This window comes from Neolamprologus multifasciatus, chromosome 18 (assembly GCF_963576455.1).
Source record: "Neolamprologus multifasciatus chromosome 18, fNeoMul1.2, whole genome shotgun sequence".
Classification (NCBI taxonomy): Eukaryota; Metazoa; Chordata; class Actinopteri; order Cichliformes; family Cichlidae; genus Neolamprologus; species Neolamprologus multifasciatus.
The window spans coordinates 3,631,213-3,644,465 of NC_140456.1; the positions used below are offsets into that span (position 1 = coordinate 3,631,213).

A 13,253-nucleotide genomic window follows, 5' to 3' on the forward strand; every position below is an offset into this window, starting at 1 on the left:
TTGTTTGTTTTTTTTCTTTTTGTCTACTTCTCAGTACAAACCAGTAGTACAGTGTAACTACACTGCCAGAAAAAACAGGTGTATATGTGACAACACATAAAAAACATTTGCACCACTGCAGAGCAAAACACTTCAGGACTCCAAACTGAAGAACTCTACACAATTAAAGTGCAGTCAGGTCTCCTAGATGCAGTCACCTGAGGGCATGAAGCTCCCCCTGCTCTACACCCAAACACATTATTAAGACTGCAGCTGTTCTTTTTTTAAAATAGGTAATATTTACATAAAACACACTATTGATTTTACGTTCCCCTAAAAGGTCCAGTGGAAGTGAGGGGAAGAAACAAACAGTGTTTGGTTTGAAAAAAGGAGACAGGGGTGCGAAATTTTTAAAGAGTTTTATTAATTTTCCTATTCATAATATAACCAAAACAGATGAATAAGCCACTAAACCTTTAAAGAAGGAAAACAAAGAAACCCAGGAGTTGGTCACTAAACTGAAAAGTAAGTCACCGAAACACACTCCTCACCACAGAGCAGGACAAAACACCATAAAATTGACTGACAGCCCAGATATTCTGTGTTAAAGTCATGCAGACTATCCGGGCTGTCAGTTCATTTTAGAGAAAGACATTGCCCTTCAATGAAACTGCAGGTGCATTTCCACTTGGCACAACAGTAATGGGAAACAGTGACCGCAAGAGAGAGAGAAAGAGAAATGGAGCAGAGAAAGTAACGTAGATAGACTTATCCATCGATCTCCCCGTCTATCCGAGTTCACAGAGCTCTGCAGCTGTTACAGTTCTGTATAATTGGTCCATAGAGTGGCTGATTGAATGTGGTCTGGAATCTGAAGGAGAGCCATGGTTTCAGGGAGGCTGTAGAAGGATAGAATATTGGCTTGTAAATAAAAAATCATCATGGGTAGTGATAGCCTCTAAACAGGAAAGAGCTCGACCTAAAAAAAAAAAACCCTCAAAAACATCAAGAGAATAACAAGAAGACGTCAAGGTACCACCTACAAGGTTTGACTGACAGCTGAGCTCTGTGCAGTGCAGAGATGTCACAACAATGATGGAGAAAAAAGAAAAACACACCAAAATGAAATACTGTAGTCTATTTAAGGTTAATGAACTCAGCTTTGTTTCCATAATCAGTGTAAAGCCAAAGTCCAGCATAGAGCGGCTGAGTGAATGTGGTCTGGACTCTGTGGAGGAGAGTCATGGTTTCAGAGACGCTGTAGAAGGACAAAATACCTGCTCTGTGATCCAGGTACACTCCTACTCTGGAGGATGGAAGACCTGGGACAGGAGTTTTATAATTGTTGTACCAAAATGTATAACTCTTTGTATCACAGTCTAATGCCCAAGATTTGTCATTACGTCCAAATGCACATTCATTACCTGATCTTTTGATATTTTTGTACACAACTGCTAAATAAACTCCTATCCCTTTCCTCTCCACCTCCCAGTAACAACGTCCAGTCAGACTCTCTTTACTCAGGACCTGCAACCATTCAGTGAATCTGTCTGGATGATTAGAATAAGACTGTTGTTGATACATTGCTATTACTTTTCTATTCTCCTCTGATAATAACAGCTGTTTGTGTGCTGTGTTTGGATCCAGTGTGATTTCACGTGAATATTTTAAGAATCCAGCTCTGGTCTTTGGCTCTGGTGGATCTGACAGTAAAACATCCACTTCAGTGACTGTCAGTGAGATGTTTGTCCATTCCTCTCTCAGAATGTCCTGTAGTTTATCTCTGACCTCTGACACAGCTGCTGTCACATCCTCAAAGTAGCTCAGAGGACGGATATTGATGCTGGATGAGTCTGTAGACTCACTGAGTGCTGACAGTGAGGGGTAGTTGTGTAGAAACTGGATGTGATCCTCTGTGTGTGAGAGCTGCTTCAGCTCAGCATCTTTCCTCTTCAGCTCAGTGATCTCCTGCTCCAGCTTCTCCTGAAGCTCTTTGACTCGACTCACTTCAGTTTCCTGGGGATCTGATCTGCTGCTTCACATCAGAGCTTCTTTTCTGGATGAGATGGATCAGCTCAGTGAAGATCTTCTCACTGTGCTCCACTGTTTGATCAGCAGACTGATTGATGGCCTCCACCTCCTGTTGAAGCAGCTTCACATCTTTCTCTCTGTCCTGGATTCTCTGCTGGATGTTTTGTCGACTCACCTCCAGCTCTCTCTGCCTCTCAGTCCTTTCTGCTGCAGCTGAGACTGTGTCGTGGCCTTTATGTTCATCGATTAAACAGTGATGACAGATACTCTGCTGATCAATACGACAGAACATCTTCATCACCTCATCATGACGAGAGCAGATGTTCTCCTGGAGCTTCTTGGAGGGCTCCACCAGCTTGTGTTTCTTTAATGGAGCCACATCATAATGAGGCTGAAGGTGTTTCTCACAGTAAGATGCCAGACACACTAGACATGAATTTAAGGCTTTCATTTTTCTTCCAGTGCAGACATCACAGGCCACATCTTCAGGTCCAGCATAGCAGTGATCAGCAGGAGCAGCTTGGAGTCCAGTCTTCTTCAGCTCCTCCACTAAAACTGCTAACATGGTGTTTTTCACCAGGACAGGCCTCGGTGTGAACGTCTGTCTGCACTGAGGGCAGCTGTAGATTTGCTTTGTATTCTCTGTATTCCAATGGATTTTAATACAGTTCATGCAGTAGCTGTGTCCACAGGGAATAGTCACCGGATCCTTCAGTAGATCCAAACAGATCGAACAAGAAAAAGTTTCTCGGTCCAGCTGAACTCCTTTCGTCGCCATTTCTCTCTGAGTGTCAGTGACTGTGTGAGTTTCACTTCCTTATAACTGAAACTATTCTGAACTCTGATCTAAAAAAAACTTGTGTTTCTACAGTTAATGGGGCCTGTCAGCTCTTACAAGTGCAGATCGGAAGGGGAGGGAACATGGATAGAGAGGAGGTGCTGAGTTTCATTTTGGTTCTTTTTTTGGGGGTTGTGTCTTTTTTTTCTTCATTTTTTAGTTTTTAGTTATAAAAACAAACCAACAGGGAAAATATAAAGAAAGAAATTTCCAAACTGCTCCTGGCAATAAAAGAAACATTACTTATTACATTATTCTACATTACTTACTTTCCTTCAGTTAGGAAGACTAGATGGTACACTGGCCTTTCGCTGTCCTCTACTGTTTCTTATTCAAGTTATTTTTGACAGTTAAGCCCTATTTGTGGAGTGTGAGAATTAGGACCCAAGATGTAGGCACGGCTTAAGATGTGAGTGAGCTTTATTTAAACGGTGGAAATACAAACAGAAGTGGCGATGGGATGAGCAGAACCTAAAGATAACCTATACCTGAAAAAACTAACAAAAGTAACCTGAAACCTTAAACAGAGACGCAGGGAAACACAGGGAGATAACACAGATGAACCAGCAACAAGCAGGAGAAAACAAGTGCTCATATACACAAAGGAGCAATCAGGGAATGAGAAACACGAGGAAGACAGGGCTGGGATTTATTCGACATAACAAGACAAGGGGAAGCAAAACTAGACACACTAACGTAGGACATGGCACTGTCAAAATAAAACAGGAAATGACATGAACACAGAGACACAATACTAACACAGTACAGAGGAAACTAAAACCTCAGAACTAGAAAATCTTAAACAGAATTAAACTGAAACAAAAGATAATAACAATCAAAACAAAACCACTGAGTCCACAAACTCAGGACCATGAGATCCCAAAACTTTGTTCTAGTTACATTAATGCAGCACTTTGCATTGTACAGAAAGTATACCTTACAGTATGTACAGTACAGTATGTAGTATGACACCAATATCAGATTCAATGTAACCACACCAGTTAGAAACAGGTACAGGTGATCAACACAGAGAACAAATGTACCACTGCAGGGCATCCCACTACAGCACTGCAAACTGAAGAACTCCACTTAGCTAAACTGTACAATCAGGTCTCACAGATAAAGTCATATGAATACATCAAGCTTCCCTGCTGTACCCCCAATCACACTATTAACTGCAGCTTTTCTTTAAAATTCAGTAACATTTAAGAAAACACTATCAAACCTTCTCTTCATACAGGAACCTTTACTTCCAGCATATTTTTCACCTTCACCACCAGCAGCTCCGTATAGTGTAAGAACTGCTCCTATTCTCTGATGATGAATGTAGCATTGGTTGGCCTGCAACCTTTCCTATCTGTACATTTACCACTGAAAACAGAGGATTAATTATATGTATATCAGGGCAAAACCAAAATATATTTATTAGTGTGCTAACCACACCACAGCCATGACAAAACACTTTTGCAGTCTGCTTCCTGTCCTTTAGCCTACATCTTACTTAAGCTCTGTTTAAACTGTTCAGGTGAATTATCTGATAACTTATACAGTTTAAAACCTGTGTTGATTTAGCTGGGGTGGTGCACCCATGTTTTCCAATTTTACCTGGAAGATATGCCTGTGAAGGTTCTCAGTCATCCAGGTCATCGTAGTTTAAAGAGCTTGGAAAGAAAAGTGTTGACTTCTTTGAGTTGCTTGAAGACGTTTCACCTCTGATCTAAGAAGCTTCTTCGGTTTTAAGGTCAAATGGTGGAGAGTCCCAGATTTAAGAAATTTAAGAAAGAGAACTCAGGAAATTCCACACATTACTAACAAAAACAAAATCTACACTACACAGAGAAGAACAGGAAGACTTCACACCTGAGGACAGTCAGGAAAATGGGTGAAGAACTTTTCAGACAGTAATCTCAACGAACCTGACAAGAAAGTACTAGCCAAAGGACTCAATTTTGCCATTTCTCCTTAACAGATTCTCATAGTGAACCTCATCACAGCCACAGAAACCGCCATAATGAATAAAATATCACAAACAGAAGTAGAGCAAATTAGGATGAAAGTTTCAGCCACCCTCTCCAGTGCTAAAGTTCCTCCATCTAACCATACAATACAAGAAAAGATTTGCTTTGCTTCCCTAAGCAAAGACCACAACATCACCATATTAACAGATAACAAGGGAAGGTGCACCGTGGTTCTAAATTACCACACAAAGATTACTACACTCCTCAGTGTCAACAATACATACGAGACCAGACAAGCAGCTACAAAAAGAAAGTTATCGCTTGCCTTCAAGAATTTGAAAAGGACAAAATCATTGACCGACCTACATATCATCATCTATACCCAGGGGATGGCATACCCAAGTGTGGGTATAAAGATGGGATCCCACTCAGACCCATTGTTAGCAGCATAAACTCTCCCACTTACAGCATTTCTAAAAACCTTGCTACCATCCTAGCACCCCTTGTGGGGAACACCCCAAATCACATCAAAAACTCCACCGACTTCACGAACAAGGTCCAGAAACTTATGCTGGGCTTAAACTGTGCGATTTTTGGCCCATCTTGAGCCGATTTTTGAGTTGTGCAACCATTTTGGTGATCGGCCCGAGTTTGGCCTTCATCGTGCGTCATGCATCGTGTAGTATACGTGGGGTAACGAGAAGTGATTAACACCTCACGACCAGCTCCCGATCATCAATCGCTTGGTCGGGAGGATTTCAAACCTGTTTGAAATCCTCCCGACTGTCGTGAGGGTGTCGCCGCAGCCGCTCACACTGCGCACAGATGAAACAATGGTGTCCTTTGATATAGTCTCTCTCTTCACTTACATACCCACCACGGAGGCAGTGGAGACTGTCAGAAAACGACTACAAGAAGACAGCAGGAAGACAAAACCAGCTTCACCCCCAACTAGATTTGCACACTGTTAGACTTCTGCCTTACCACCATATATTTTAAATACAATGAGGGTTTTTACAAACATAAACATGGATGTGCCTTGGGCTCCCCGGTGTCACCTATTGTAGCCAACCTTTACATGGAAGAAGTGGAAAGAAGTGGAAAAGAAACGCTCTTGGCTTAATGTATATATGTATATATATATATATATACGTATATATATACGTATATATATATACGTATATATATATACGTATATATATATACGTATATATATATATATATATATATATTATACGTATATATATATACGTATATATATACGTATATATATACTCATTGTATTTAAAATATATGGTGGTAAGATATGAAGTATATATATGTGTGTGTATATATATATATATATATATATATATATATATACGTATATATATATATATATGTATATATATATATATATATATACGTATATATATATATATATATACATATATATATATATATATATATATATATATATATACAGCTGCTGCTGGCTCTTCCTCCTCCTCTTCCTCACACACTGCTGAGTTTGTTCTGGTGGATCTTCGGATCTTGTGCAACAGATGATGTGCAGCAGTGGGTCCCTCAGTCTGTCCTCACTCTGGACACTTGCAGTTGTCACACATGGAAATCAAATGTGTGATAAGCTGCAGGATTCAAACACAAGTGTAACTTATAAATACACGTTCATACTTTATTACACAATCAGAGAGGAAGAAAAAGAGAGAGAGTGCAGGACAGACAGACAAGTGAGAGTCTCAGGTGTATACACTGCTACAAAACAGCACAAGACAAGGAGGATTTAGTGTTTGTGTTATTACGAGTGCTAAACAAGAAGAGTTCCCAGATGGTACAGTGGACACATATGTGAATCCTGTAATTAAAGCATCTTTCTTTCAGCTTAACAAGTGAACCGTCAGCTCGTTCAAACACACGTTAAAGTCCGTTTGGCTCGACACCACCGAACAGAGGCAGCAATATAACATAGCTAACATTAACAGTGCAGTGAATCCTGCATGTGCTGTGATATTCAGGACTGCAAACCGAGCAGCATCACTGACTTTCAGCTTGTTGTGTTTCTGGATATATGACTGACTTTAATTATCCATAAAATCATCACATTCTCTGTAAGATTAAGGTAGACTATATATATATTTTGAAGTAGAGGCTTTAAAACATCACTAATGTCACATAACTTTGCCAACATGTGGCCAACATTGTTTTAATGTTCTTCATTATTAAACATTCGCACATAAATAAGTGACATCATATTCAGTACTTACTTTTGCCTTCTGCCGTATTTTGCGGCAAAATTATCCACACCCACCGCCGCGCTATGAATTGTGGGATATATGGGACCACGAAGCGTGCATCCCAAATTAGGTCACCTTTAGGTTTTGTTTTCCTCCCCGTGTTTCTGTTTGTGCCACCAGTGTGTAAATAAAGCTCGCTCACGTCCAAGCCAGTGCCAGCGTCTGGGTCCTCTCTCACACTCACCACACGTCTGCCACCGCAGCCGTGACGGTATCATTCTAAGATCTGAGTAAAAAAATCCTTCTCATTCTATATCTCTCTCTGAAAGAAATAAAAAGCCCACATTTGCAAAAAAAAAAAAGAGAGATAAGTTTATTTAAATAATTAAAACAACATTTTCTGATTTCATGTAAGCAGTGTCAAACATAAAGAAAACATTGGGAAATAACAGACAACACTGTTCAAATCCATAATGACTTTTACTTATTTGTGTCACTTTCCAGCTTTTGGATAGAGTGATGTAATCTTGGCTATAGAATACAAGTGTCAATAAATTATTTATCCATTCTTTTTCTATAATAAAGTACATTCTACATTTTAAAACTTAACTAGTATGAATTCTCATGTGCCTTTTCAAGTGTATCATCTGAACAAAACCTTTCCCGCAATTGCCACAGGAATGTGGCTTCTCAGGCGTGTGAATTCTCATGTGAGTTTTCAAGGGCGTCATATGACTGAAGCTTTTCCCACAGGTAATGCAAGAATGTGGCTTCTCACCTGTGTGAATTTTCATATGAATTTTCACTCCAGATTTCTGAGTGAATCGTTTCCCACAAGTGTTACAACAATATGGCTTCTCACCTGTGTGAATTCTAATATGAGCTTTCAAATTCGTCATGTCACTGAATCTCTTTCCGCAGGTGTTACAAGGGTGGGGCTTCTCACCTGTGTGAATCATTTTATGTTTTTTTAATCCTGACGAATCGCTAAATCTTTTCCCACAAGTGCTACAAGAATATGGCTTCTCACCTGTATGAATTCTCATGTGGGTTTTCAAGTTCATCATATGACTGAAACTTTTTCCACAGGTAATGCAAGAATGCGGCTTCTCACCTGTATGAATTCGCATGTGAGCTTTCAAGGACTTCATACGACTGAAGCTTTTCCCACAGGTAATGCAAGCATGTGGCTTCTCACCTGTGTGAATTTTCATATGATGTTCCAGTCCAGATTGCTGAGTGAATCGTTTCCCACAAGTGTTACAACAATATGGCCTCTCACCTGTGTGAATTCTAATGTGGGTTTTGAAGGCTGACAAGACTCTAAAGGTTTTTCCACATGTGCTACAACAATATGGCTTTTCACCTGTGTGGACTCTCATATGAGTTTTCAGGTTTATCATCTGACTGAATCCTTTTCCACAGATACTGCAAAAATGTGACTTCTCACCTGTGTGAATTTTCATGTGAGTTTCCAGGCCATATTTCTGACCAAAACGTTTCCCACAGGTGCTACAAGAAAAAGGCTTCTCACCCGTGTGAATTCTTACATGTTTTGTCAAGTGACATTTATACTTAAAAGTCTTTCCACAAGTGTCACATTTTAGAGACTTTTTACTTTTGTCAGTTTTACACTGATTCTCTGGCACTGGAGAGTTGTTTACACTGTTACTGTTCTTCAGCTCTGGTTTTCTAGTAGATTCTGATTCCACATGCTCATTTTCTCCTTGATGCTGGCTCTCTGGTGCAGGAGAGTTGTGAGAAAGAAGCTGGTCTTTGTTTGGTTCATGTTCACTTTCATCAAAAGTCACCATAAAGGTATCAATCTCCTCCTTCAATAAAAGCTGTTCTCCTTCCTCACTGGTGCAAAGTTCCTCTGGTTCCTCTTTAATCCATGGGAGTTCTGGGTCCTCGTGGTTCAAACTGGAGTTCCTCTCCTGGTTACACACCTGCTGGTCATGCAGATCCTGTTGCTTAAAGACACACTGCTGCGCAAGATCTGAAGGGACAAGTGGACAGAAATATATTCTAATTTTAACGATTAGCAGTACTTTAATGGTTGTGAACTATGAACAGGTTGCTCACATGTACCACTGAAATTTAGAGTGTACAAATGTGACAAATCATTTGGACACTGAAGCAAATTTTTGAGTATTTGGATGTGATACTAAATATGTATGAATTTTAAAGATATTTGTTTTCTTCCAATTTAATTTAGTTTGGGAATGGAGTTATAAGGTACAGCTGCTATGCTGGCTCTGACCTCTTATATCTTAACACTTTGACTACACACGTCCAAACACCATGAAAAACACTCTTCTTATATGATCAACTTCCACTTTAGAAATTCTGAATTGTACACAGCAAATTCAAAAGTGTTAAATGTTTTGGTGTTAGTAGTCTTAGAGTTAATTTTACTCTAAGTAGAGTCACATTCTTTTAATGTAACTCTGAGGTGTAAAATGATAGTAGTTAAAATCGAGTGTTAAAAATGTGTTTCTATTTCAAATCTGGAGGTGTTACAATGGAAACATTAACTCTTGACCTCTTAACTCTGAACTCCTACAGGGGCTATGACACCAATAGAGTAAATTCACAGACTCCGCCCCAGCACGGCTCCAATCGAAGCTGAAGTGAAGCCGTTTCAGAACATTTTGCTCTACATATTTGAGTTGTTTGCCATGCTTGGTAAGTCATTTTTTCAAAGATTGTTTCAATTATTATTATTAGCTTTTACTTCTGTGGCTCTTTGGAGTTGAGACAAAGCTGTGTGAAAGGCATTAGCCATGTTGCTCGGTGATAGCATAATATTCTGTTTTAGCTAGCTGAAAGGTATTGTTTGCGGGCAAATACCACAGCCTTGAAAAAAAGCTTGCATGTGAATTTTCAGTCAAACCTTTGGTCAAATACACTTAAAACAATGTCTAGAATGTGAAATGTTGATATAATGGTGCTAATTGAAGCCTGAAAATGATCTCCCATAAAAAAACGAGCAAACAGCAGTAGCAGATGTCCCGACTGAGTTCTACGTTAGCACTTAGATCCCTCCAGAGTTTTGTGCACACGGTTTAGGTAAAAATGAAAAAGGTTGAGGTTTTACATTTAGTTCAGTATTACCTGTTGTCTGTGTCCTTGTCTTTTGGGAAAATACTTTACACAAGTAATGTCTCAAAAAGGATTCTTTTTTTTATTTTTTTTATTGTGCAGCAATTGATTTGTGCCATTAATTAGTGTCAACTAATTTTTATTCAATCTCCACATAGGATATGCTTGTGAAGATGGAATATGGGGAGAGCAGAAGTGCGTTGCAGTTCCACAAAGTGATGAATGAAGGACATGCATATTTTATTGAAAAAATAAGTGATGAGAATGCTGTTATTTGCATTTACCAGCTCACCTATGTCAGACCTTTTGATAAACAAAATTCTAATGAAAGTGAGAACATGTACACTGTTACATCTTTCAGAAAATGTTTTGAAATTGTGGTGCACAGTTCAGAATAAATGTTTTTCAAAAACCATTGCGTCTTTTTAGTAAATGTTTATTTCCAAGAGAAATTTCTAGAAGTTAAAATTCCCGCTTTTTAGAATTAATTAGAAGATAACTCTTACGTAGTTAAACTAAAATACTCTTTGAGAGTTAATATATAAACTCTTAACACCAAGTGTTAAATTATCAACTCCAGACAGATTTGGTGTTTAACATAAATCAGAGTTAACATACCAACTCTCCAAAAAGAGTTAAATTAACACTCTCTAGTGTGGACCCATATAGACACTTTAAAAGTGTTGAAATCAAATCTGACAGTGTTAATTTGGACATGCTGGATTTGCTGTGTATATTATGAAAACTGAATCTAAAAATTAATCCATTAATTAATCCTGGGAATTGATCAAATTAAATTTCACACATTTCCATTCTACAGAGAAAAAACTTAACAATCTTTAACTTAAACTGATGACAAAAAAAGAAACTTCTGCTGTTGGATTTGTGTCTCTGTAGGGGTGCAGACACTTCACTTCTTGCATTCTGGTGAATTGTTTTTCACATGAATTAACATTTTTTTGCATCCTTAAAATGCAATGATGGGAATAATGGCGTTAAAAGTAACAACGTTACTAACGCTGTTACTTTTGTCAGTAACTAGTACTATAACTAATTACTATTTCTATGTTTACAACGCTGTTACAGTTACTAATAAGAAAATGTGGTGCAGACACGTTACTATTTTTCATTTAACCAGGAGCTGGGGGGGGACAATCACACGGGTGCTGCTGATTGGCTGAGGAAAAATAAAGTAGTCATGGTAAACCAATCACCTGACCAATTTAAGATGACACATAGCAACAAGATGCTATTTCAACCCAAGACAACCCTAAGTGTCCATTTTTGTGCTAAAAGTGGTAAATGTGATAAAAAAAAATATACGCCATAATTTTTTCCGGAATACTATCGTATTTACTGTCTAAGGTCAGTGGTAGGAAGAGAGAGATTGAGTTTTGAGATGTGAGAGATTTGTGATGTGTAGCATGTTTGGAGTGTAGTTAGTGTGTTGATGTGTAGTTCGTGTGGATAATTGTTTGTTTTGTGTATAAGAACAATGAAGCCACTGCTGCATGTCAAAGTTGCTGTCAAAGAGCCACCAAGCCACCATTTACACTGCAGTCTGCAGAGGTGCGTTAATTTTACTTATTGCAGTTGGCCCTTAGATTCCTGCTATGCTAAGAAAAAGAAATGTTACTTCATTATTTTTAAGGGCAGTTTAGCATACCTTTACTGTATGCGTTATTTCAGGTTTCCAGATGGTATCCAGCAATCTGAGCCGCTCTTCTCCGGTCCAGATGATGATGTCCTCAGCCTCCTGCTTCACTACAAGCTGCTCTCCCTCTTTAATCTGTGGAAGCTCTGGGTCCTGTGGGTCCAATGTGGAGTTACTCTCCTGGTTACAGACCTGCTGGACATCCAGACCCTTCCCTTCATTACAGTTCATGTTGCTGTTGGTTGTCTTTGGAGCAAATGAACACATGAAAAATATCTAATGTGATTATAGGAGAACACACATAAGCAAATATATCTCAGCAAGACTATGAATATGTTGCTCAAATAAAAAATAAGCAGCTTGCTTATTGATAAGAGATACCTGCCACAGCAGGAAGCTCTAGGAATCCAGGTGTAGGTGTGTCACAGGTTAATGGTAAATGGCCTGTATTTGTATAGCGCTTTTACTAGTCCCGCCTAGGGACCCCAAAGCGCTTTTACACGTCCAGTCATCCACCCATTCACTCGCACATTCACACACTGGTGGAGGCAAGCTACAGTTGTAGCAACAGCTGCCCTGGGGCAGACTGACAGAAGCGAGGCTGCCATATCGCGCCATCGGCCCTTCTGGCCAACACCAGTAGGCGGTAGGTCAAGTGTCTTGCCCAAGGACACAACGACCGAGACTGTCCGAGCCGGGGCTCGAACCGGCAACCTTCCGATTACAAGGCGAACTCCCAACTCTTGAGCCACGATCGCCCGCGTTAATATTGTTTAGGCAATGGCACTTCCCCACAGGTGCCACTAGTGGAGTGGACTCTGCTTTTGATGTAAACTGGACGCTTTGTCTGTCAGTTTGACAACCCTCAGGTCACATCAGAGTAATAACAATATGTGGGGAATTAATAGTGAAGACTAGAATATTTTCCATACCGTTAATTAACTTTCGCCTCTTTTGAATAGGCACTGTTATTTGCTTATTGCTGTATTCGCGTGGGAGTATCACCAGTTAAACACTGAGGTTATTTTATGTTTCTTTTTCAAAACAATATGAATGACAGATTGCTGTGTTTAGCTAACCCCACAAAGTGCCGTTTGTAGGCGACGTATTCACACTGATTACTTCCTGGTTTGTCGGTATCAAGTCCCGGTGTCGTGCCAAAGAATTTGTTTCCCCTGTGCTGGGAGCACGCAGGAAGTACTGATAATTTCATTTTGTGAAAAAGTGAAAAATTAGTATCGTTACATTACCATTCAGTTTGAAGGTTACAACAGAAAATTATATATTTATTGCTCACGGGGTATCAGATGGGATTATTTTAATAAACCATTAACATTTTGGCTGATAACTATTTTTATTCTCCTGTAACTTTACTATATAAAGAGCTAAATCCTCCAAAGTTTCAGGAGTAATGCGTCATAATAAGAAGTGTTTGTGAACAAAAATCAGCAATA

The 13,253-nt window shown here is 39.3% G+C and overlaps 2 protein-coding genes across 2 annotated transcripts; both read right to left on the reverse strand.

Moving 5' to 3' along the window:
- Positions 1 to 25: 25 nt before the first annotated feature.
- LOC146497029 (tripartite motif-containing protein 16-like) lies at positions 26 to 2,788 on the reverse strand. Its single transcript, XM_085140732.1, is given in 2 exon segments — positions 26 to 1,999; positions 2,001 to 2,788. Coding segments are annotated over 2 exon segments (1,671 nt in total). The 3' UTR covers positions 26 to 1,116.
- Positions 2,789 to 7,182: 4,394 nt separating this feature from the next.
- On the reverse strand, positions 7,183 to 13,238 carry LOC146497030 (uncharacterized). The gene is made up of 2 exons (XM_085141053.1): positions 11,823 to 13,238; positions 7,183 to 9,051 (listed from the first exon to the last, which is right to left on the reverse strand). Exons 1-2 carry the CDS (start codon positions 12,064 to 12,066, stop codon positions 7,646 to 7,648), a joined length of 1,650 nt encoding a protein of 549 aa, XP_084997179.1. The 5' UTR covers positions 12,067 to 13,238; the 3' UTR covers positions 7,183 to 7,645.
- Between the last annotated feature and the right edge of the window lie 15 nt (positions 13,239 to 13,253).

What these genes read in the sequence shown, in the direction of transcription:
- LOC146497030 (XM_085141053.1), bottom strand. Translation starts at nt 12,066, where the DNA reads ATGTGTTCATTTGCTCCAAAGACAACCAACAGCAACATGAACTGTAAT. An exon ending in CTGGAAACCTGAAATAACGC is followed by an intron (nt 9,052 to 11,822) that starts ATACAGTAAAGG and finishes ATTTCTGTCCAC; the next exon opens with TTGTCCCTTCAGATCTTGCG.